General features: G+C 42.0%; 1 protein-coding gene across 1 annotated transcript; it reads right to left on the minus strand.

Annotated features, from left to right (window-relative positions):
• Window positions 1-276: 276 nt before the first annotated feature.
• On the minus strand, window positions 277-25514 carry mical1 (microtubule associated monooxygenase, calponin and LIM domain containing 1). The gene is made up of 24 exons (XM_056274744.1): window positions 25414-25514; window positions 22904-23215; window positions 22333-22540; window positions 21595-21702; window positions 20250-20345; window positions 17604-17759; window positions 16464-16564; window positions 16030-16287; window positions 15638-15753; window positions 11632-11758; window positions 10632-10719; window positions 10256-10403; window positions 9533-9735; window positions 7557-7663; window positions 7205-7267; window positions 6766-7003; window positions 6069-6139; window positions 4904-5720; window positions 4600-4715; window positions 4394-4507; window positions 3766-3859; window positions 2708-2801; window positions 2279-2352; window positions 277-1611 (listed from the first exon to the last, which is right to left on the minus strand). Exons 2-24 carry the CDS (start codon window positions 23159-23161, stop codon window positions 1412-1414), a joined length of 3855 nt encoding a protein of 1284 aa, XP_056130719.1. The 5' UTR covers window positions 23162-23215; window positions 25414-25514; the 3' UTR covers window positions 277-1411.
• Window positions 25515-25868: the final 354 nt, after the last annotated feature.

The following is a 25868-nucleotide window of genomic DNA, read 5'->3' on the forward strand; positions in this document are numbered from 1 at the left end:
TTTACTACTGCATAACAGTCATTGGGTCTGTCCGGTTTGACTGTAAAGGGATGAGTGAACCCTAGGGGTCAATAAGGGGAATTGCACAATTATATAACTTTGTTCAAGGTTGTGGCAAATCAAATGAGAATGATGAAAGTCAAATCGGAATGCGAAGTGGGGAAAAAAAAGCTTTAAATTACAAGGTAAAATTGACTAGAAAGGAAGACTCAAAGCCCACAAATTGGTTACGCCACCAAAAACCTCAATGCATTTTCATATCAAAACACAAAAACATCAAAGTGCATGATCTTTATTTGATATATTGTGAATTGCTGAGCAATGTATAAGGCCCATTCTCTCGTGCCACAAACTAGCACTCCTCATCTTGAACCCGGTAAATTCCACCAACACTAGAAGTGGCAAATGTGCAAAGAATAAGCAATGACTTTCCTTTAAAAAATTACCCAGCCACCTTATAAAACCTTGTGCTCCCGTACCACGCCTACCTATAGAGCAACCTACTGTTTGAAGGCCATCTGTGATAAACCCAAAACTAATCCTGGAGGACGGAACGGTCTACCCCTGAGATCAGCTATCAAATACCCAATCAAAATAAACAAAAATACACATAGTGAACAACTGGAAGTCCTAAGATAATGTTAGAAAAAAAAATAGCTGAATTTTACTCATATTTCATATATTTTAAGTCAATTCTGCTATATTTTCAAATCACCATCTAATTTATAGAACTTATTTTGTACACAAACGCAGAATGGTGATATGTACACGTTGTTTGAGTGTGAAGAATCACTTAACTCATGCTGACACTGGTAGATCGACATGAAGCAATTAAAAAAAAACCAAAAAAAAAACAAAAAAAAACAATAAACACCACCCATTCTTTCACTTCATTACAGAAAGGAGACTTTGCAGCCAGCCTATGCAGTTTCTATGTACGAGTTCTGCTGTTTTTTTGTCTTAAATCTACATCCCCACCTTTATACTTGTGTCATATGTACCTCATATGAATACGAGATAGAAGTGGGGCTAGGTGATGAGTAGCCAGAATTGCCATGGGGTTTAGATGTGCAGCTTACAGCAGAGGTCCTTTTTTTCTTCTAATCTGCAGGCTGTGGCTGAAGCCCCGCGACAGCTCTCAGATAGATCCACTCCAAGTTGTATATCTCCAGGCTTATGTCTCCCACTAGGGGGGAGGCCAACAGATGCTCATTCAGTCACTGGCTGAGATTTTTAATCCCATGTGCTTGTGTATCACTGGTGGAGGGATACCATTGGCAATACTGTATCATCATCTTTGGCTTTGCAAAAGTATTAGGTCTTAAGTCTGAAAGCAGCAAGTTCCACAAATGCATGGTACGAGCATGGTATCATTCCCTTATGTCCATCTGTGTACGAGTGTGGTAACGCCTTATGCCCAGTGAACCTGCGCTCCCACCTTGGAGTGTCTTTTAGCCTCCTTGATGGAGAAGGCTTCCTGCTCCTCACTCATCTCCTTCAGCCTCTTCTCTTCCAGGAAGGCCACCAGAGAATCCCTCATGTCCACCACCTCGATCATCTGCTGGAGGACCCTCTCCTCCTCCACTTGCTGCTCAGCTGTCTTCTCAGAGTCTGACACATATTATGATACAAATATTATATGTGAGATATAAATTTCCCAATATCTCACATATCTCTAATTAAATAGAATATTATGTGAAATATTTCATTATACAAACATTGCATCTGTCTCTTGCCCACACAAACACCCACCCACCAATGAACTGTTTAAATGGCCAAGATTACAAACATGTATCCTACAATGTTAGGGATGGCCAGAAAGCCTTTTTTTTTTTGGCCATTTTGCTCAAGGTTCTGCCAAACAATACTGACGTACATCAAGTGTGTATGTGTGTTGGGGCAGTTGGGTGGGTGGAGTTCATATTCACTTTTAGTAATTTGCAAATGAAGCATGAAACAATGTAATTAGGTAATTTTTTTTCAGTTCTTTCAAATAAAGTATTACATTTTAATGGGAAAAAGTGCAATTGTATCACTTACCACTGACTGTTTTTTTTGAAGGGAACAAATGAACTAGATAAGTATGTATTTAGGACCTGAAACCCAATCCAAAAATAAAAAAGGTTTGGGGGCTCAGAGTCATTCGGCTCAGCCCTAAGCAATCTCAACACAGAGGGATATGGACAACATGATGTAATTATCTCTATATGCACTTACAAGTGCGCACACGCACGTACAAACACACACACACACACAAATCATGAATCAGTGTACACACCATCCAGTTCCATGTATTTCCTGAGCTCCAGCTCCAACATGCTCTGTTTGTCTTCGAGCTCTAGCTGGCGAGACCTGAGAGGTTTAAGAAACATCAGCAGAAAATGACTCAACCTCAAGAGAAACCGTTTCAATCTCCGTAAATTTCTAATTGACAAGAAACCCATTTACTTTTGCAATAACAATCCTGAAACTGAACTGTAGCAACAGGTAACCAGAAGGCAACATAGCCCATATGCGAGTCGGAATGTAAATAGGATTACTTGCTACCATGGTGAGAGGAACAGTAATCAAAGTGTTATGAGTGGGAGGTCTGCCGTTTTCTGATCCACTGACTACTTTGTCATTTTCACCCTGTACAAAAACTGTTGTGCTCAAAGCATGACCACACACCCATCTATTTTGTGTGTGTGTGCAAGTGTATACTTACGCCACCATGAGGTCTGACTCCTCAGACAGTAATGCATTCTTCTTGTGGACAAGTTGGATCCACTGCTCTATCATCTCAGGAGAGCCCTCACTGCCTGGTGGTGGACAAGCACAGAGCAACTGAACTGTGTGTGTGTGCAGCAGGGGAGGGAAAAAGAGAGCTGAGAGGAGGTAGACCCTCTAGAGATGTAGTGTTTTGAGAGCAAGATATGTGATAAAACTGCTATATGAGCCATTATACACATTTCCAAAGAAACCCAAAGACCCCTAAGATCAGCATACAGTTAAGAGTAAAGGGAGCTCTACAGAATGATCCATTCCTGGTGCATTCAATTGGCAACCCCTGCGCGCGCACGCACGCACGCACGCACACGCACACGCACACACACACACACACACACACACACACACACGCACACACATTTTCAATACCGGATCAATATGTATTAAGCCTTTTGTGAAGTGATTCAGCCAGTTTAAATGATGTAATTTTAAGTTACTGAAACTTCAATCCTGAACATTTACTTGCAAACAAATGCCCTTTTATACCTTCTATCACTGGCGTATTCTAAACAAATATGTAGCTAATCCATGTCCAGTAGGACTTAATTTCCTCGGAAAAATTATTTGGCAAAAAGCTTTGCACTTTTCACGCGACTCGACTCCAGAGAAGCAGCTGATGATGAGATGAGATGAGATGACAAAGCCTTTCACGGCTTTACCATAGCAGCCAAATGTAGAAGAATTAGGCAGACGGCAGTGAGTTTGGAGAAGAAATGACTAACAAGCAGGTATGGGAGCCTAAGCTGGTTGGACGACCTTCACCAACAAAATACAGTAACATCAACTGCTAAAACTAAGGCTCACCCATGTTGTTTTGTCTGGCGGGGGAAAGGTGTTGACAAACAGCACTGGTGACTTTATTTAATTTAAAATGGACCTCTGGATTTGGAGTGGTCAAACACCGATTGAATTACCAGTATCACTATAATCTTCAGAATTGCAGCTTTAAGTATTGATGATGTTTCATTGCCCTACTGTTAGACATTGGACTCTTACCTGCTTCGCCTCTAAGGGCTTTCTCCAGCACTACGCCATTTTCCTCCAATTCCTTGAAGGTCACCTCAATCTCCTCCAGTCGCCTCTGGATTGACTAAAGACCATAATAAAAAAGTATTAGTAATTAAGTGTCACTATCAAGCTGTTCAACAAATACGTCGATTATTCAGCTGCAGAGCCAACTTGATAACAGGGGACAAATGTGCAGGTAACTTTACATCACTTTTGTGATTTACCCAAGAGCACCAAACTGACATTATTGTGTGTACACATAAATTGTGCACACACAACAGCCATTGAAAGTCTGTCCATCTTGGAAGAGAGATCCCTCCTCTGTTGCTCTCCCTGAGGTTTCTTCCTATTCTTCCTCCCTGTTAAAGAATTTTTTTTAGGGAGTTGTTTCTTATCCGATGTGAGGGTCTAAGGACAGGATGTTGTGTTGCTGTAAATCCCACTGAGGCAAATTGTAATTTGCGATAATGGGCTATACAAATAAAATTGATTTGACTTGACGCTGGCTGCTTAAGCCTCATCGCATTTATGATACAAAGGACAGAGATTTTGGTTGAATTAGAGGCTGATAACCAGCACCTGGATGAGAGTTGTAACACAAAAGAAAGAAAATTACTTGGGCTTTATGGAAGCGCTGTATTTCGCTCATCTTGGCTTTTCGCTCAAGTGTCCTCATCTTCATCAGCTCCAACTTCTGAGCCTCCATGGGGTCAGAGGGCACCGTTTGGAACTAGAAGTTTGAGTTGAGTGTTTTAGTTAAACAAATAAGACAGCATCATCTATTATATAGAATGACCAAGCCAATTATAACCCTCTCCTTACCTTCTCGTCAAATAAATCAATGTCATCCCTTCCAAACATTTCATCATCGTCTTCGTCGTCATCGTCCCCTTCAATGCCGTCTTCTGATGTGCAGTGACCATGCCTGAATGTTGTTTCTATGGTGACAGAACAGCATGATGAACAAAACAAGACACAGAGTGTTTTACAATATACTGATATAATATAATATACTGTGTCCACACACAGCCATCAACACTAACAAAACATCTTCATTTTCTCATTGTAGGTCTCTATATTTTTATCTAGGTCTCCAGAAAAAGGAAGAAATGTGGTCTTTGCTTACCCACTCTGCCCGGATGGCTGAGGACACTGAGACAGGGGTCTCTGGCGAGTCTTGGGGAAGACAGGTTCCAGGGGGAAAACTTGGATCGAACCCTGACCTGTCCTCCAGGCTCTTCTTTCCTTCTGAAGCAGCGGCGGTTCCTCTTCTCTCGAATATGTCCAGCTGTACTGCCACTCCAGTATCCCTCCTCTTCCTGTCCATCCAGGCCCGCAGGTTTAGGAGGACTGGGCCCACCTGCTGTGGCCGAGGATGACGAGCAGGAGGAGGATCCGCCAGGGGTCTCCGAGTCAGAATCTATGCTGAGGCTCTGAAGGTTAACCAGCTGGCTTTTTTCTTCGTCGGTGAGTTGGAGCTTCCGCAGGGATTGTTTGGGGCGGGAGTTTGGTGCGGCCCTGGATGTCCCTTTCTGCTGGTTGTCAGTTGGGGATGAACACTTTTCAGTAGGGGAGGGGTGAACAAGGACTGTGCGAGGTTTGGGTATGGGAGGAGAGGGCTGAGGGCAGGGTGAGGTCTGCCGTGAGAGACGGGGCTTTGGGATAGGGTGGGGCACTTCTCCCTTTTCTTCTTCAATGGATGATACAGCCCCACTTTCAGATGCAGTTTCTGAGAGGGCTTTTGGAGGCTGGGGCTCATGGTACTCATCTTCAGATTCAATTCTGTGTTGGTCCTCTTCTCCTTTCAGTTGATGCGGCTGTATGTGTCTAGAGGAAGCGGAGTCCAGAGTGTGCTCATATTCCTCATCGGAAGGAGAACTTGTGTGATCATTACTGGATACACCATTCTCTTCATGCATCTCTTTGTGATTTCCTGTGCTATCCTAAGAAATAAAAAAAAAAAGTCGAATAATAACCACCTCTTTTCAAAGGCTATTAACAAAAAGGGGCATAGCATCAGGGTGCAAATCCTTGTTTGATATGAACTTGTCTCCACACTTCATAAGCAATTAATTCAGAATTCTAAGTAGTTGAGCTGAATCCCCAATGGACGAGTCAGCTTTGCAGGCTGAAAACACTAGACCTGGTACTAGAAATATTTTACATTATGCAATAGATGATTGCATATTAGGGCATATTGACAACAGTGTTCTACTGTCAACTGACATTGAGCCTTTAGTTGTCCATAGTATGCACCAGAAAAATCAGTTTACATCTGTAAAGTAACCTACCTTATGGAGGGATGTTTGAGTCATATTATCCAGTTCCAGATCTTCAGAGTGCAGCTCACAGTAGAACCTCCCTGAGGGGGACATCATAGAGAACTAAAACACGGAGCTGACGATCTGATATGGGCTATTGTCGTAATACTAAAGAAAGGAAAACCCTTTACTTTTTTCTTTAGTGCTTTATTTTTTTGCTCTCAGACTTAAAGTTTTAAAAAGTGTCTGACTGCAAATTATTAATAGCCCTGATAGATAAAAAAGGTGCTCTATTTATCCCAGGAAAAGCGTGCACTGTCTTCAAAGAATATGTATCATCACAGGTTCAACAGCTGTTAAAAACCGAAACATAGGTACAACTAATCTAGGCTGTTTAAAAATGGAGGAAACTGAATTTTCTGAGCATGTTGAAAATAACTTTAATTGTCCCCAGTGGGGTGATTGATTGACTGATTGATTGATTGATACGAACTAATATAATAACTAAATAATTTCATCATCGTCAATAAATGTCTGTATGCACCAAAGGACCTGAGATCTTGTCTATAGAGAATACTTAACATTTCCTATATTTCTAGAACGCCCCAAATTCTAGTGTTACGTAAGTTGACTATCTACTTGTGCTTTAATACGATATGTAACAGTAAGCCAATGGAAAGCATCCCATGTTCTAACATAAAAAGAGCACACGTGGTATTGGATGTACCTGTGGTCTGGTCGTAGGTATATCCTCCAAGTCTGAGTGTGAGTCCACATTGATAGCAGGTGAAGCAGCTGCGATGGAAGAACTTGCCCTCGGTGCTGATGCGCTCCAGCACATAGACCTTCTGGCCACAGAAATAACACTCCTCACTACACCCCGACAATGTGTTTTCACTAGGGTCACGTTCAACCTCATGAGAAGATGTAGGGTTCATATCTGCGGATACAAGGTCGGCTGCCGGCTGACAGAAAAGGAGAGAAAGGCAAATGAAACTATTTCTGACAATGATACAGAAACATTTTGTTCGTTTAATATTTAATAAAGAGAACATCTGCTGCAATATTCCTGATTTTTAATGCAATATAAGGACATTTGTTGGCGTCACAGTGAAGTACTTCCAAGGGATGATTAAGTGAATTAGAATTAGTCAAACAAAGCTCACGCTGTCCCGATTGCCTGTATTCATTTTCCCTTCTTTTGATTGTTTCTCAGCAGCCAGCTTGTCCTGTAAATAATAATAATAAAAAAAACACTTTCAAGTGACCTGCTTGTGACTAATAACGTGATAGTCATAGACATTAAAATGTTGTATCATAACACAACTGGAACCTACCTCTTAAAATGATAAAGGTTATGCCACTGAAGCCATCAGAAAAAGAAAGGGCTTTAATACAAACATGAGGAAATAGAGACTAATCTCAACTCCAGCCAACAAGCCAAATGCATCTGAAAATATAGTTATCATATCTTCCCATTGTTGTGACAACAGTGGACTCTTGTCATGGTGGGCTCACCTTACGTCTCTGCAGAGAGTTGTGCTTGAGCTTGTTCAGGAAGAAGACAGCTGACTGCATCCCAGGAAGAGTCAGGGGCTTTGATGATACAAGAAGGCCTCCAGGTTCTGCAACACACGCACGCACGCACAAACACAAACATAAACACACACACACACACACACACACACACACACACACACACACACACACACACACACACACACACACACACACACACTTCAGTTTCCCTCTGACACAACTACACATGCTAACATAATGACACTTCATTCTCCCTGTAGTGTTGCATACACACAACAGGGTGATCTAGGTTATTTAATTCTATTACATTTATTCGTTTTTTTAAACAGTCAAAGCATATCCCTATTGGCTGTCAACCCTGTCAGAGATATTAACAATCTTCCTTGCTTTACATCCATTCCAGATTCTTAGCGGCTGTAATACAATTCAACTTGCAAATATCGATAAGAAAAACTCCAGTGCTTGACCTATACCGCTATTTTTTAAACCACTGGGATGATGTTACAGGAGACTGACAGATCTCTGCTGCCTGCGCATCCGTCAGCCGATTCGTAACGGAGGCGCAGCATCACTGACAAGGAGAACCTATGTCACACCCACCTCAGCTTGCACATAAACTCCAAATGCAACACTCCCATTAGCACTGAAATAAACAAACGCGGAATTTGAACACAAACGCTGCAGAAATACCTGTAAAAGAAAAGCCCAGCGAGAACTAGAAATCCTCCCTCAGGACAAGAACAGAAGATCCCTATTAAGCAAGGCTCCGGTAAGCCATGTCCCCTCCGCTGCCATCTGCTCTACATCCACCGCCCGGCTCGGTGCAGTAGAGCTGCACAACCAATAGCGGCTGGCTATGAGCACAGCGAAAGCCAGTCGCACCCACGGAATTCTGGGTAATGGCTCTTAAAGAGACGGCGGCGACAGAACGGCTTTTTAAAAACCAACCAGAACGGTGTCGTAACGAAATCTTTGACGGTCGAAATTTGTGACTATGGTTAAACTTTTAACTACACAAAACACTGCAAACACTGGGGGAACAAATCCGAACAGGCTAAAAGAGTTTGTCGGCGTACATGGCGGACGGACACCTACAAGTCTTGTCGACCACCTTGGCTCTATTTAGGTTTTAGGTAGATAGGTTTGGCGTTGGTTAAAGTCGAGTAACAAATAATCTGGGATGGCGGTCGCCCCTTAGCGACGCCGTCTAGAGATGACCGCGGGGTGGCGCTTTGTGGGTGTTCAGCACAACCATATGTTAACGATTTTCGACGGGCGCATTTTTAGGGACGACAAACACGGCTGACATTTGTTTTTGAAAGTTTGAGCCCGTTTACAACAAATTATTTCCAAATTACTCCAGGACCATTTTCCAAAGCGTTCCATAGTGTTTTAGATTTTTTTTAACGAGTTTTTCCCAACTTTCCAGGCAGCCATTGGTATCCATTCATTGCAGTACATGAATATCAGCTTACTTTCAGTACATGAATATCAGCGTTATCCCGCAACGATAAACCAACTTCGACAAATAAAAAAAATCAAGGCGACTAAATTTTAATCGTAGTGGATTACCTATCTCAAGCAAGTGTCAAGTCTCTACAAGCGGATTTTCATACTGTACTGAAATCAGTGAAAACTAACAGCTGTCTGGAAGGTCGGAAAAACGCATTCAAAGCAATCCAACCCCAGTATGCTTTGGAAAGGTAATTTAAAATGTATTCAATTTATAGTAAATGGGCTAAAACATACAAAATACCAGTAGTATGGTCCTTCAAGCCATAAGTAATGTTAATTGCTGTACAGTGTCCAAACAACCTACAGACGTCAATATTTAACTTCTTTCTCGAAACATTATAACCACATTTTTGGGGACATTTTTACATAGTAGGTAGATTTTTTAATGAAACTTTCAAATCGTTATCGATCACCTGAGTTGATGTGCAATAATACATTACCGTTGGATTTATCTTTTGTAGGTGTGGAGAAGGTATCCTTGACCTGGGTGAGGTAGAGGACCATTGATAGCTGATCTATCTGAGGACTGTTGGCCATATCACTAGCAGACATGACCGGTGAGATGCCTAGCTCCCTCTCCAGGATACTGAAGGCCACTTGGTTGTTGTGAATGGAATCAGACTCATCCAAGGAGGACATGTCTCTGTATTTGGGAAGAGATAGTAAGGAGTCACCTTCAGTGTACAAAATGGGACGAGGGGGCTTTTTACGCTGCAAAAACCAACCATATGAGGAATAAAAACTGCACACAGTCTACAATGGCAAATAGTAAGTGTGTAGACTGAATAAAATAAGAGCAAAAAAGGTTTTCTTCCAAGAAAAATGAACTCTATAAAATGAGAAATTAATGGTTACTAATGAAGAGTCCATTCTCTGAAAAAATGATTTATTTGAATGTGGACTTCCATCCCTTTTACAGCAAAATAAAACTTTTTTTTGCATTGTTATAAGTGCTTGACGAGGTGCACATTAATGCATGTTTAGAAACTCGTGGTGTCTTTACTGCTAATTAACATCTGATGTGGATGGCTGTTAAAACTGGGTCAAAACAACCAATAAAAGTTTATTCTGCATCATGTTTCAGCTGCTGTTGATGCTTCATTAGTGGTTTTGTTTACAGCAGACTGAAGTCAAGCTGAGCTCTAGCTGAGGGACTGACTCACATGAGCTGAGGTCTGAAGTGGTGGATAAGGGCACACAGTGCAAGCCCGGACCTCCAGGACTGGGTGAGATCTTTTACATTCACTCCCCCATAGCCTGCAGTATGCTTCTGGCTCCATCTTAACAACTCATCAAAACTACTGGTTGAAGCTGTGAAAGAAAACATGGACCATGTCAGATTTTATGTAAGCCTTTTTGTAGCATCATAATAGTTATCAGATCATTTTTGCTTTGTGCCTCATCAGCTTGATTTAAATTATTTTTCTGTCTGAATGCTGCAGGATGTTTATAGGAGTGAGGCATCACAGTAAAATGTGCAGTGAAATAACAGCCTAACCAGTGACGACCTAATTGACCATAAATGGAAGGACAGCTGACCTTGACGCAAATGAGGCCACTTTCCTTTCTGCTTTTGGCTGGGTTGACTGGACTTATCAAAATCAACAACATCGTATAGGTACTTCACCTGTGAAAAAACAAAAACAAATAGGATAATAGATAAATTAATGAATAAAGAAACTACAGACATATTATTTACTGGAACATAACTCAAGTAGTTAACCAGATGTGAAAACACAGCAGGCTTTGTCAGTAAAACACAAAAGCCTTGATTTATTGCAGTGCAATCAATAAAGTAATTTGTGATGCCTCTCAAAAGCTCAACAGTCAATAATCATTCTCCAAGTGTAGAAATCGAATCCCCGTCCTATGTTTCAACTCAATACGCTTTACATAGCGCTTTCCGTATTAAAATTTTAGTGCAACAAATATTGACCAAGAGCTATGTAGCAACAAAAGAGATGGGTTTAATGTTTTGTTCAGAAAAAAATGATTTTGTTTTCTTCCATCTGAGCCAATATGTAACCACAATATATTTACTTTACAGTGTGTTAGTTTTGCAGGTCTATGTCTACTATATTTCAGTGTGCAGTAGTAGTAGTAGATTTTTGAACGACCAAGTCAGCATCCCCGCGACCTGAGAGCAGGATAAGCGGTGACTGATTGATTGATGGATGGATGGATGGATGGATGGATGGAGTCCCAGGCGTTAAAACTAGTGCAGTGCCCGCTTGGGTGTAATCCCCCTTCTGACCACAATGTGGGTTGCAATGGCAGAGTGGCGCTGTTCATCCGGTCGCCACCGGAAGAAACTAGCTGTCCGTCCGTCTGATTTCTCGACAAGCACACGTCCATGGGACTCCACACTCGAAACTGCACTCTTAAGTGTTAAATCGATTGGATGAACGGAGTGTGAAGTCGATCGGATGTCGAGAAAATCAAACGGCAGACAACAGATTCCTTCCAGTTTAGTATGATTCTGATTCTAATCTTAACATCATGAATTGAGAAAATAAAAGGGATTAAAAACAGTCCTGACCTGGTTTGCCTGTATTGAGGAAAGGTTTATGTTTTGGTAGCGCGTTGAGGGATCAATGCTGTAGCCAGTGTAGTTTTTGCCGGTATTTTCTGGGGTTGTCTGGGACAGGAGCTGGTAGATGCACTCTCTGTGTTCATTAGGGAAAGAAAGCTGTTATAAAAGGCCCACTGTGAGAGAGCATGGAGTTCACTGAAGGGAGGGGGAAAACAACTTCAGACATTCATGTTTATCATTAACGCTGTGTAGGTGTATCATAATCCAAGGCCGATTAGACACCTCTTTACCTGACTTTTAGCCAACTAAATTTTCTGTATTTTGCCCGAGTATTTTAGAGACAAACATTGTCTTAGGTGAACAAACAGTAATACGTTTTCAAAATGAAACTGACATTAATACAGCTAAGTCTGAACACAATTTGCAATTTTAACTTCATCCTAAATAACCACTTGATCAGACATAGGCATAACTGGTCAAAATATGTTTGAAACCCTGAATTAGACTGACCACCCCCATAAGTCTTTTAAATTTGCATCATTAATTGGTGAACAAACTCCAATGTCATGGTCACTGCATTATTTTATAGTATTATTTTATAATAATTATTTTTAACAGGTTTTCACTATATCCAGTAAAGTGAAGGACATGTTTTGCATTTCCATTGTGTTTCAGTGGTGAGGCAGATAGAAACTAGAAAGAACTATACCAATATACTGTACAACAGTGATAGTCGACTGTGTGCCATGGGGAGCCGTATGTAAGTAGGCTTTCATTGAAACCCAGCACTACACCAGCTGATTTCACTGATTAACATACCATCAGCCAGACCAGGGAGGACTTATTTGTGAAATCCACTGTTATAATGTTGGATTGTAAAGAAAACCTACTAAAAAATGTCTCTCCATGGCATACGGTTGAGTACCAATGCTGTACAGTGATCCAATTAATAACACTCCTTTGTTTAGTGGCAGTTTAAAAACAAGCATCACAGCAAATTATGATCTACACGGATGAGCCAAAACATTATGACCACTCATAAGTGAACCAAATAATGCTGATCATCTCCAAACAAGGGCACATGTCAAGGTCTGGGTAGATTAGATGGCAAGTGACCAATCAGTTCTCCTAGTCAACGTGTTGAAGGCAGGAGAAACAGGCAGGAGTAGAGACCTGAGCGACTTTGACAAGGGCCAAATTGTTATGGTCAGATGACTGGGTCAGAGCATCTCTGAAATGGCAAGGCTTGTGGGGTGCTCCCGGTCAGCAGTGGTGAGTACCTACCGACAGTGGTCCAAGGAGGGACAAACCACACACTGGTGACTGGATGCTGGGCATCCGAGGCTCATTGATGCGCGAGGGCAACAAAGGCTATCCTGTCTGTTTCGAATCAACAGGAGGTCTTCTGTGGCACAAGTCACAGAAAAACTTAAGGATGGTTACAGGAGGAATGTGTCACAACACAGTGCATCACACCCCGCTGCGTATGGGGCTTTGTAGTCGCAGACCGGTCAGAGTGCCCATGATGATGCCTGTCCACTGTCAAAAGTGCCTACAATGGGCACGCGAGTGTTGGAACTGGACCTTGGGGCAGTGGAAGAAGATCACCTGGTCCAATGACTCCCGTTTTCTTTTAGAGTGAACTCACACTAGGCGATGTGTACTGTACCCGAGCACATTTGACCTCCAAAGTCTAGTTTGTTTGACTAGTGTGATTGCTCTGTACAGTGCTCAGGTATGGTTCAGTGTATCATGCCCTGGTCTGCTTGAAGAGCTGGGCTTGGGCACGGTTCAGTTGGATTTGGGCATGGTACGCATCTAGTGTGATCACTACCCGTGTCCGAGCACGGAACACTATGACATCAATTATGCAATTGTCCCATTAAAAAAAAACAAAAAAAAAAACTTATGCTTTCAGCATTATTTACTGGAAATCGCTGTGTTGCATAATTGATACATCTTTAAGGCATGTGAGAGGGTTGTGTGTCACCACACCCAAAATGACTCCAAATAAGCCACAAGGTGCTATGCGAGAGCATTTCTTGTCAACACAAAAAGTCACATCATGATGATGTAAGCATGCTCAGGCACAGAAAGCTAAGCACAATGTGAGTGCAGGAAAAGCTGGGGAGTGGCAACAATCGTGCTCCGGCAGGGTTCAAGGCAACCATGCCTAGTGTGAGTACCCCCTTAGATCGAGTGGATGGCCATGTACATGTGCACCATTTACTCGAGGAAGTGATAGCACCAGGATGCACTTTGGGAAGACGACAAGCCGGTGGAGGGAGTGTGGTGCTCTGGGCAATGTTCTCCTGGGACATCCTGGGTCCGGCCATTCATGTGGACATCAACTTGACATGTGCCAGTAATTGTGCCACCTACCTAAATATTGTTGCAGACCAGGTACACCCCTTCATGGCATTGATATACCTTGATGGCAGTGGCCTTTTTCAGCGGGATAATGTGTCCCACCACACTGCATACATTATTTGGTAATGATTCGAGGAACATGAATAATAATAATAATAATAATAATGATAATAATAAACTTTATTTGTATAGCACCTTTCATACATAAAATGCAGCTCAAAGTGCTTTACATTAAAAACAAGGGAAACATTAAAACTCAACAACAATACAGATAAAATAAGTTAAAAGTAATAAAACACAAACCTAGGCAAAAAACATAAAGCAAGGCAAGAAATAAAACCACACTACAAGATAAAAAATAAGAATAAAAGAAATATAAAGTGGAATTAATTAAAAGCAAGAACATAAAAATGGGTCTTGAGCTGATTCTTAAAACTATCTATGGACGCTGCTTCTCTTATTTGTTGGGGGAGTCTATTCCAAGCTGTCGGTGCATAAAAACAAAATGCTGCTTCGCCATACTTTTTGTAGTTCATTCTAGGGACATTGAGCAGGCCAGCACCAGAGGATCTAAGAGAGCGGCTCGGAACATAATCAGATAAGCAGTCAGATGGGTATGACGGTGCTAAACCATGTAGAGCTTTAAACACAAGTAAAATAATTTTAAAAATCAATCTTCAATGCTACAGGAGGCCAGTGTAAAGATGCTAAAACTGGAGTAATATGAGCTCTCATCCTGGTTTTTGTTACGACCCTTGCTGCCGCATTCTGTACTAGTTGCAGCCTATCGATACTTTTTTTTTGGGTAAACCAGTAAGCGCATTGCAATAGCCTAGACGCGAAGAGATAAAAGCATGTGTCACCTTTTTGGCGTCTTCCAGGGAGAGGTAGGGTCTAATTCTAGCAATATTTTTAGGTGAAAAAAGGCACCCTTTGTAACATTGTTGATATGTGATTTAAAATCCAACTCAGAGTCAATGATGTCACCCAGGTTTTTTACTACAGTCTTATTCTGTACAGCCAGACTTCCCATTCTACTTGATATAATTTCTCTCTGTGCATTAGTGCCTATAATGAGAATTTCTGTCATGTCTTCGTTCAATTTGGGAAAGTTTTCACTCATCCATTGTTTAATACTAGACAGACAATTCATCAAGGGATTGAGAGCATTGGGGTCATCTGGCGCTACAGATAAATATAACTGAGTATCATCAGCATAAAAATGGAAATTCACTCCATGATCACAGATAATTTCCCCAAGCGGCAGCATGTACAGGCAGAACAATAAAGGACCAAGAATGGAACCCTGCAGAATACCTGAGAAAATTACATGTTTGTCTGAGACATGAAGTGTTCAAGGTGTTGCCCTGGCTTTCATATTCTCCAGATCTCAATATGATTGAGCATCTGTGGGATGCGCTGGACTGACAAATCTGATCTGTGGCGGCTCCACCTTGCAACTTACAAGACTTGAAGGATCTGCTGCTAATGTTTTGGTGCCAGATACTATAGGGCACCTTCAGGGGTTCATGCCTCAGCGGGTCGGCACTGTTTTGACGGTACTTGGAGGACCAGCAGCATATTAGGCAGGTGGTAATAATGTTTTGGCTCATCAGTGTGTATCTAGTTAAGGTTGGCTCACCGTTCAGCTACGACTTTGAGAGGTGCGACTCCAATGCCCCAACTCCTCACCATCCATGCAGTGTCAAAAGCAGCCAGGAAACCACGGGCTATACCTGTCCCTAGAGGCCAGAAAGGCTGTAGACAAAGACAAGAGTAAGAATGTAGGCACACTAAAACTATTTTTACAACTTGGCAAGATGATTGGATGCCATTCTAAATACTAAGCATTACTGAATACAATTTCTGCAGGGGTAAAAGGCACCCGTCCAATTTTCTTGCAAAATTCATAAAAGAGCTGGCCACAGTTCTAGACAGTGAATATATCAATCATTTTTTTTTGTATAGAGCAGGTCTGAACAAAGGGAAAAATGAACTGGATCACTGAGACACACAAAATGGGTTTCAGCCTACCTCCACAAGGCAGTCTCCAACAAGGCCAATCAATAGCTTCTTGCCTTTCCTCTCCTTTACCAGTGAGGCATTCTCAGCACGGTGCATGCAGGTGAAGTCGAACATGGCCACATCTGGCTTTCCCGCATGGTTTCGAGAAAATTCAAGGTCAGGCAGTTTGTAGCCTGTGGAGAAGTCAGCCGCATCGAAGGCATACTGGTGCAAAGCATCCTGGTCCACATTTGCAGGAGCAAGCAGGTCTTCCGCGTCACTATAGTCCTGTAAAAACATACAGGGGGTGGAAGGAAGTTCTTTTATTTTACTTTATCTGATGACTTTGTGTACCTTTGCTGCTGCTTAAAGACCCCAGTTAGGCTGGGGGCCAGGGCACAGATAAGGAGAAGGGTGAGAAACAATACCAAATACTTTCTTCCCTATAGATATGTTACCCTAACCTGCTTAATGACCCCTCTCTTCAGCAGGCTCTTCTTCTTTGCAGTCATGACGAAGTAGTGGGTGTCATCTTTATAGTAGACAATATTCTCCAGATCAATACCTGCAATGGGAAATGGAGAGTGTAATGGCCATGGGGTCAGAAATTTGGAAGAGTGGCGATATAATCTTTTCTTTTTTTACTTGATGTATAAATTCGTTTTATTCCTTGTTTGATTTTATTTTTGAGATGTGTTTGTGGAGGGTAGGTGACTTGAAGGGAGGAGTTAAAATGAATTTAGAGGAAGACCAGGGAGAAGAATGGAAATCAGTGCAGGGGAAATGTCACAGGAAGCTTACCATAAAGAACTGAAACAAAATCAAAAAGATGCCGTGTGTAATTTCAGCTTTCCTGAAGCAAAACATGACTAGCAAATATCACCAGAGCTTGCTGAGTGGTATTGATTGAAATATAGCCAACAATTTATTTCTACAACTCACTCCCTGAAAATTTCTGCACTCAAAACCACAGTCAGTATTGCTGTTGTCTGACAACTCACTCCCCAAAACTCTTAACTCACACTAGCAGTCCCCCACAAATGATGCAGGCAGCGATTGCAGAGAACAAAATCTACTGGGGGGCATTCGAAAATGGCGGATGTCAAGAAATGTGCCTTGTATCTGCTACCTTTCTATTTGAATTTGTTTGTCTAGCTTGCTTAGATGTGTTGTAATTCACATCAATGAAAGATGGAAATGAGGATTCAAATACATTTACTCATCATGCTTTTAAAGCAGTTTTATTGCCCTATTCTCACTTGTTACAATTCTCTGCCTGAGAATGCGAACATTCATTTCATGCCTTGAAGCTCGTGTTCAGTGAGGCACAACTAAAACACAGTAAAAAAGCAAACAAAAACATCATGCTCCCATTAAAAATATTCTGCTTCAGTGGCTTTCCCTCAAACAATATTATGCCCTTCCTTTGTGTGTGACAATGCAAAATGAGGCCAGTTTGACACGACTGTTTTTTCATGTTATCACTATGACTTCTAACAGAGACAACATATGAAGCAATTCTGCCATTTCATTGCACTTCAAGTCACTGTATCCTGTTTTTGTCCTCAATTGAACATTGCCCTGATTCTAATGTGGAACCCTACCTCTCTCAATAAGCAGGTCTTGAAAGAACTTCTGGTTGTAGATACGGGCTACGCCACTGATTTCTGGGACCTGGGCCTCAGCAGCTGTGTTTCTGTTGACAAAGTTTGCTGTGATGCCGATAGCCAGCTTTCCCCTCAACTCCTTATGCCTGAAGCCTGAAACAGTCAGAAAACAAAGACAGCTGGGTCAGTACACAACACATCTTTGAATATGGACATGGGAAGAAGAAATACAGGTCTTGGAAAGTTTCCAGTTGCATCTTTATGCGTCCTTATATTCATTAATTTTACAATAAGTGCAAGGCAAGACAAGGCAGTATATATATATATATATATATATATATATATATATATATATATATGTGTGTGTGTGTGTGTGTGTGTGTGTGTGTGTGTGTGTGCCGTGATGGCCTGGCAGCCTGTCCAGGGTGTCTCCCCACCTGCTGCCCAATGACTGCTGGGAGAGGCTCCAGCAAACCCCGCGACCTTGAGAGCAGGATAAGCGGTTTGGAAATGGATGGATGGATAAAAAGAAACATTCAATGGTAGGGAAAGTGCTCAACAACTAAGGAGCAAAATAATCCAGTGAGTCAAGCAAATTCTTTATGAGACAGTACAAGCCTGTTTCATGCCATAAGCAATCATCAGCCGTCAATTGTCTCATATATATATATATATATATACTATATATATATATGTGTGTGTGTGTATATACACACATATAAATACATACACACACACACACACACACACACACACACACACATATATATACACTACCGTTCAAAAGTTTGGGATCACCCAAACAATTTTGTGTTTTCCATGAAAAGTCACACTTATTCACCACCATATGTTGTGAAATGAATAGAAAATAGAGTCAAGACATTGACAAGGTTAGAAATAATGATTTGTATTTGAAATAAGATTTTTTTTACATCAAACTTTGCTTTCGTCAAAGAATCCTCCATTTGCAGCAATTACAGCATTGCAGACCTTTGGCATTCTAGCTGTTAATTTGTTGAGGTAATCTGGAGAAATTGCACCCCACGCTTCCAGAAGCAGCTCCCACAAGTTGGATTGGTTGGATGGGCACTTCTTGCGTACCATACGGTCAAGCTGCTCCCACAACAGCTCAATGGGGTTCAGATCTGGTGACTGCGCTGGCCACTCCATTACCGATAGAATACCAGCTGCCTGCTTCTGCTCTAAATAGTTCTTGCACAATTTGGAGGTGTGTTTAGGGTCATTGTCCTGTTGTAGGATGAAATTGGCTCCAATCAAGCGCTGTCCACTGGGTATGGCATGGCGTTGCAAAATGGAGTGATAGCCTTCCTTATTCAGAATCCCTTTTACCCTGTACAAATCTCCCACCTTACCAGCACCAAAGCAACCCCAGACCATCACATTACCTCCACCATGCTTAACAGATGGCGTCAGGCATTCTTCCAGCATCTTTTCATTTGTTCTGCGTCTCACAAACGTTCTTCTTTGTGATCCAAACACCTCAAACTTGGATTCATCCGTCCACAACACTTTTTTCCAGTCTTCCTCTGTCCAATGTCTGTGTTCTTTTGCCCATCTTAATCTTTTTCTTTTATTGGTCAGTCTCAGATATGGCTTTTTCTTTGCCACTCTGCCCTGAAGCCCAGAATCCCGCAGCCGCCTCTTCACTGTAGATGTTGACACTGGTGTTTTGCAGGTACTATTTAATGAAGATGCCAGTTGGGGACCTGTGAGGCGTCTGTTTCTCAAACTAGAGACTCTAATGTACTTATCTTCTTGCTCAGTTGTGCAACGCGGCCTCCCACTTCTTTTTCTACTCTGGTTAGAGCCTGTTTGTGCTGTCCTCTGAAGGGAGTAGTACACACCGGTGTAGGAAATCTTCAATTTCTTAGCAATTTCTCGCATGGAATAGCCTTCATTTCTAAGAACAAGAATAGACTGTCGAGTTTCAGATGAAAGTTCTCTTTTTCTGGCCATTTTGAGCGTTTAATTGACCCCACAAATGTGATGCTCCAGAAACTCAATCTGCTCAAAGAAGTGCCCATCCAACCAATCCAACTTGTGGGAGCTGCTTCTGGAAGCGTGGGGTGCAATTTCTCCAGATTACCTCAACAAATTAACAGCTAGAATGCCAAAGGTCTGCAATGCTGTAATTGCTGCAAATGGAGGATTCTTTGACGAAAGCAAAGTTTGATGTAAAAAAAATCTTATTTCAAATACAAATCATTATTTCTAACCTTGTCAATGTCTTGACTCTATTTTCTATTCATTTCACAACATATGGTGGTGAATAAGTGTGACTTTTCATGGAAAACACAAAATTGTTTGGGTGATCCCAAACTTTTGAACGGTAGTGTATATATATATATATATATATATATATATATATATATATATATATATATATATATATCCAGTGAGTCAAGTAAATTCTTATTTGTTGAGCACTTTCCCTACAGTTGAATTTTTCTTTAAACAAAGTTTTATATATAGATAGATAGATAGATAGATAGATAGATAGATAGATAGATATAGATATAACACATTTCATACACAAGGGCAATTCAAAGTACTTTACACAAAGGCATAAAAAACATTTGATTCATGATAACTCATGTGCTTGTGTGTGTGGTTACTTCTCACCTTCAGGGAGAAACCCCCCTCCTCCAGCAGAGATGAAGACATCAAATTGGAAGGTGGCAGCAGGATGACAGCCAGGGTGCAGCTTGGCCATCCAGCCTGACAAAGGTGAGCATCAACAGATAAAACGTTAAATGTAAAACTTTAAAAGGGCCTGAGCCTTGACAAACATGAGACAATTATACTGCTCAACATGCCATTGATCCATCCATTATCCAAGCCGCTTATCCGAATTCAGGTCGCGGGATGCTGGAGCCTATCCCAGCAGTCATTGGGTTGCAGGCAGGGAGACACCCTGGACAGGCCACCAGTCCATCACAGGAGCCAACACATTCACACCTAGGGACAATTTAGTATGGCCGATTCACCTGACCTACACGTCTTTGGACTGTGGGAGGAAACAGGAGCACCCGGAGGAAATCCACACAGACACAGGGAGAACATGCAAACTCCACACAGAGGATGACCTGGGATGACCCCCAACATTGGACAACCCCGGGGTTCAAACCCAGGACATTCTTGCTGTGAGGCGACCACCGTTGACTCATTAAAATAAAAAAAAGCAGGTGCAACTATAAAGATTTATGGTGTTTCAAATTTAGATACTAAATAAGTGACAGGGTTGGTACTGACTAGCAGGAAAACAGGCCCGGGTTCCGTGAGTACCGGTACCCATCCCAAGTCTGCACGTGCTTTTATTTATGCTTGGTCGGTCAGTAAACAAGCGAAGTGGCCCAGACAGTTTTTAGGCCAGCGTTCACTTTCAACAACAACAGGCCTGCAACGGTAACCGCGGTGACGGACTGTTACAGTGTGTGAGTGTGTGCGTGAATGGGCCGGCCATTTTCTTTTATTTGTGATACATGTACATATTGATTGTACATTGAGTTGACTTGATTTTGGGAATTACTTTGATTATTGATTAGAATTGGAATAGGCTTGTAGCCTATTTGTTTAATTGGATTTTGTATATTGTAAATTATTGTGATCTTTCCATTATTATGTTCATTCACTAATTAATACAAATACACTCTCTTTATTAACCTTTGTGTGGTTAATAAATATTCGCCATTGGTATTTGTATTTAAAGCAAAAGTGTTGTGTCCTTAATTAAATAGATAAGATCCTAAAATATAATTACATTAAAGGTACACATGGTATATTAAAAGTACACATGGTATATTAAAGGTACATAAGGAAGTTATTCTAACCACTTCCTCTAGTTGATGGAGGCACTAAGCGTCAAATTTACATAGTTTATCACTTCAGGTAATAGCGCTCAGTATTCATTAGAAGAACTCAGGCCCCGCCCACATGGGAGGGGTTACAAAAAAAAGAAAGTGAGAACCTTTGTCTCCTGAGGGCTCAATCAAGCCGTGGAACTCCACTCCAGTGTGCACCTCCACCCCGAGAAGAAGAGACACTTTTAATAGGATCAGCTGCAGCTGACGGATGCCTGGAGACAAAAATGTACATAACAAGTTCGATGAGTAAGTGTGTCATAGGTCTGATGAGTGTGCACGTGAGATAACCAAATGCCAGATACTTAGTCATTCAAGCGAACAACAAGCTAATTAAAGACTTCCCATATTAAAAAAAAGAAGTAATTAGCATGAATGTGCAACCACAGAAAGCATGCTGCACCAGAAAATCCGGCTTGCAATATGAACAGTGAATGCAAAGTAGGAATGCAAAATTGCTACTTAGTAAGTAAGCAAAGTTATTTAGTATAGCACCTTCCACAGAGCAAGGTCACAGAGTGCTTCACAAGAGTACAATTGATAAAAATAAGACCATAAAACAGTACAACGGGGGAAAAAAACCTTAAAAACACACAAAATTACAAACGCTACACAGCACAAGGCAAGGCAGTTTTAATAAATGGGCCTTAAGCTGCTTTTTAAAGGCATCAACAGAGACTGCAGATTGTATACCTAAAGATAGTATTCCAGTGTTGGAGCCACAACTTCAAAAGCACGATCACTTTTTGTTTTCAAACGAGAACGCGTGACAACCAGTAAGTCCTGATCAGAAGACCTAAGCGACCTGCTGGTGATAAATCATTAATCCAATCCTAATCACTCACTGATGTGATCCAGAGCCCCAGTGCAGAATTTCCCATAAAACTTCTTGGCACCGAGCCCACGAAGGTCATATATGGTGTAGGGCCACAGGTGGAGGACATTGTTCCTAGAGAAAGTCTCCCTCTTCTCCAACACCACCACCTGAGCCCCCAGCAGGGCCAGTTCTATAGCCGTCCTCAGTCCACATGGCCCAGCTCCCAACACAAGACACTGAGCAGGAGAGAGAGGGAGAACAATTAGCAATTAACAACCAGCATCCATCCATCCATTATCTTCACCGCTTATCCTGCTCTCAGGGTCGCGGGGATGCTGGAGCCTATTCCAGCAGTCATTGTGCGGCAGGCATCCAGCATGTCATACCAAAAGTTAAGGATTATACATTTGACTGCACAAAAAACCATCTCCAATATGCTCGTCAGTACAATAGTAAATGGCATTAATGCAAAGTCAAAATCCTTTATCTTCCTTAAATATTACTACGCACATACATAGTATATGTAGCTATGTCTACAGTTATCTATATATTCCCATACTTCATGTTAATCTCTTTTATGGATAAGCAGTTTACAATACCTTGTTTTTGGCACAGGCTTTTCCTTGTTGGTAATCTGGGTGTGATGCCCTCTTATCTAGCTTTGTCCACAGGGCTTTGGCCTTCCAGTAGTTGAGCCTTTCTTTCAGCTTGGTGTAAAAGCTCCTGAAGTCTTTAGGGTTGACTTGTAGATGCTTGCAGAGCTCAGAAAAGTGTTGCCGTACATCCTTACAGGTCTGGGCTTGGACAAAGAGGTCAAACAGAGCATAGGAAGGGTTTGTGGAGTCCTGGCTTGCCATAGCAGAGGATGGCAAAATGAGCCTGCTCCTTGGGTCGCTAGGTTTGGAAGTTAACTGCGAAAGGGGAAGAGATGACAGTGTTGAAACACTTGAGTGTTATTTATATGGCCCAAGAATTACAAGAGTCATGAAGGTAACTCTGAAATGTTACATCAGTGGGCGTTTACAATTATACAAAGGGAGGTCCATAAGTCTGACTGACAGAAACAGGGGACACCCCTCCCCCTCCCCATCCAATAATTATAGCCTATACATCTATAAAAGTAGACTTCCTTATCACCTGGTTGCCTGAGTCATAATTTCCCCGCTGCAATGTGACTTCTCTGCTATATCTGTTCTCTTTATGACCACTAACCAACCACAAGACAGGCTGCCTACAACCGACACATCACTCAACATTTGCCTCAGAATGTGGCATGTTCATTTCAACACTCGGTAAACAGTACAGCACATAGAAACCTCAAAATTCAACATACAGATAATAAAACCATAATAAATCTGGTCACATGGACAGACTTGGTCAGAAAGTCAGTGGTAGTTGCTGTGTAAGCTTTGTGAAGAAGTTTTGCCCTCGCTGGCAACACATTTCCTGTAATGTTTCCACATAACACTTACACCAACTATAGCCTAATGCCCAGCTGTTGCTAATTCTGCACACCCCAAGTACCTATAATGCAGACCCTTTAATTAGAGTCAGAAAGCATTGAAGTTTTAGTGTGTGTTTATAACACCCGGAGGAGAGCTAGACGAGTCACGCTGCAGTTCAGAAAGTTTTTTGTTTGTAAACCTATCTTTTGAGTCCCCCCCCCCCCTTATTCACAGCAAAAGCACATCCTAAAAACATATTCTTTAACATCCCTGAAGTGGAAAAAACCTCACCTCTGACCAGATTGTTTCAGCTCTCCCAGTAACTGTCAGGCAGATATGATTCTGACAGCGTTCTTAGTCATGCCAGGCAAAAATTAAACTGCCAAAAATGAAACCGCCCCAGGACTTGTGTTTCATGACCTCTCCCTGAATGCAGGTTACCTGCTGGTTGCCATATTGATCTAACACAGTGGTTTCAGTAAGCACACACACGCACACATCGGATAGATGTTTGACTGAGACAGCACAGGTGGACGCAAGTCAGGTTTGAGCTATTTTAGGCTAGTATTTTCTCAGAAAGACTGCTCAACTGTTCATTTAAACACCAACTTTTTTTTTAAACTTTGGATCTCATTTCTAAGACGCATACTGTCCTAGAAATAGACCCTCTACTGTGTGTGTGACCTCCCTTATTTGCTGAGTGTTGTGGACATTACCACAGTAGTTATACAGCCACCTTCCCATGAGCATCACATCTGAGACAGAGACCGAGGTACAACAAACGACGCCTTCATTATTTAACTGGTAGATATTAGGCAAGGGGGGGGGGTAATTGCAAAACTCAAAAACATGTCTTAGCAGGGAAACTGCTAACAAGCTCTCTCCTGTTCAGAGGAAGGCAGATGACAAGGAAACCAGCACTTACAAGTTAATTAACCGTACGTTCTTCAGAAGCACTCCGAAGCACTCAGAAGCACTCTGGCGACTCCGTGTGTATCAGGATGTTGAATCACATACTGACGTGTGTACCATGCACGTTAGATAGAGCAGAAGGGTGGTAGAGAGAGAGAGGTTGCAGTTATTGCAACACACTAAAAAGGCATCCACGGCTTAGTATACTGGACTTCTATTAAACGTCTTTAGGGATTCAAAAGTTAAAATGATGAAAAGCTGATGAATGAACAGACATGAAAGAATGGCGATGAAACGCGACCTGCCGTGCCAAACTTGGCTGCGATCACAGCGCAGCATGAGAACAGCGTTAGCGGAAATCGGTTTAGCCCCGACCGGATTTGTCTAAACAGTCATTATTCATCAAATCCAGACTTCGGAGCAGTGATGCCAAGCCTGCAGTATAACGTTAAACACAAACATAGACCATTCATTTCTTTAACACGTTTCGGAGTGGAAATCCTTTATCGATCACCACGTGTCAGTACTCCTTGGTAGAAAAAAACAATACGATGTGCAGCACAACCCCCCCCCCCCCCCATTTTAAACATTAAATAAACACGGCATATTGCACGGCGCAGCCCGGTAAAGCACTGTGGGCGACAACGGGTTGAACAGATGAATAGGTTCTCAACAGTGAAGCTATACAGAGCCTGTGTGTGCGTGTGTGTGTGTATATGTGTGCGTGCGCGCGCGCGCGCGCGGCAACTCACAGTGTGTCCTGGTCCGGTGAGATCCGAGTTTAGAGTCACGAAGGGAGCAGGAGCCGGTGAAAGTGAAACTCGGGAGTCGTCGCATCCATTTCTTCCTCTAGTTCCTGGTTGGGGACATAAGCGGCAGCTCACCTGAGGCGGACCCTCTTCCGGGAGTTTCTGGTAAATGTTACGCATGTGACGCAGCGTTCAGTGAAAAGGTGTTTTCGAGTGAAAAGATGTTGTGATGTAACAGTGGGCAAATACATATTCCCCCAAACAACTGGAGAAAAAGAAGAGGAAAACGTAAATTCAACGAGTTCTCCGCTGCAGATGTTTGGATGCTGTCTACACATCTTTGTAAGTAACAGTTGTTTCAGAAGTGCCTCCAGTGTCTGCTTTTTTATCTCAGTGTTATGTGAAAAATAGCAGCCTGGTACGTATATGACCCCCCACAATGCCCTGATGTAGGCCTA

Source organism: Lampris incognitus, chromosome 2 (genome assembly GCF_029633865.1).
Source record: "Lampris incognitus isolate fLamInc1 chromosome 2, fLamInc1.hap2, whole genome shotgun sequence".
In the NCBI taxonomy this organism is placed as follows: domain Eukaryota; kingdom Metazoa; phylum Chordata; class Actinopteri; order Lampriformes; family Lampridae; genus Lampris; species Lampris incognitus.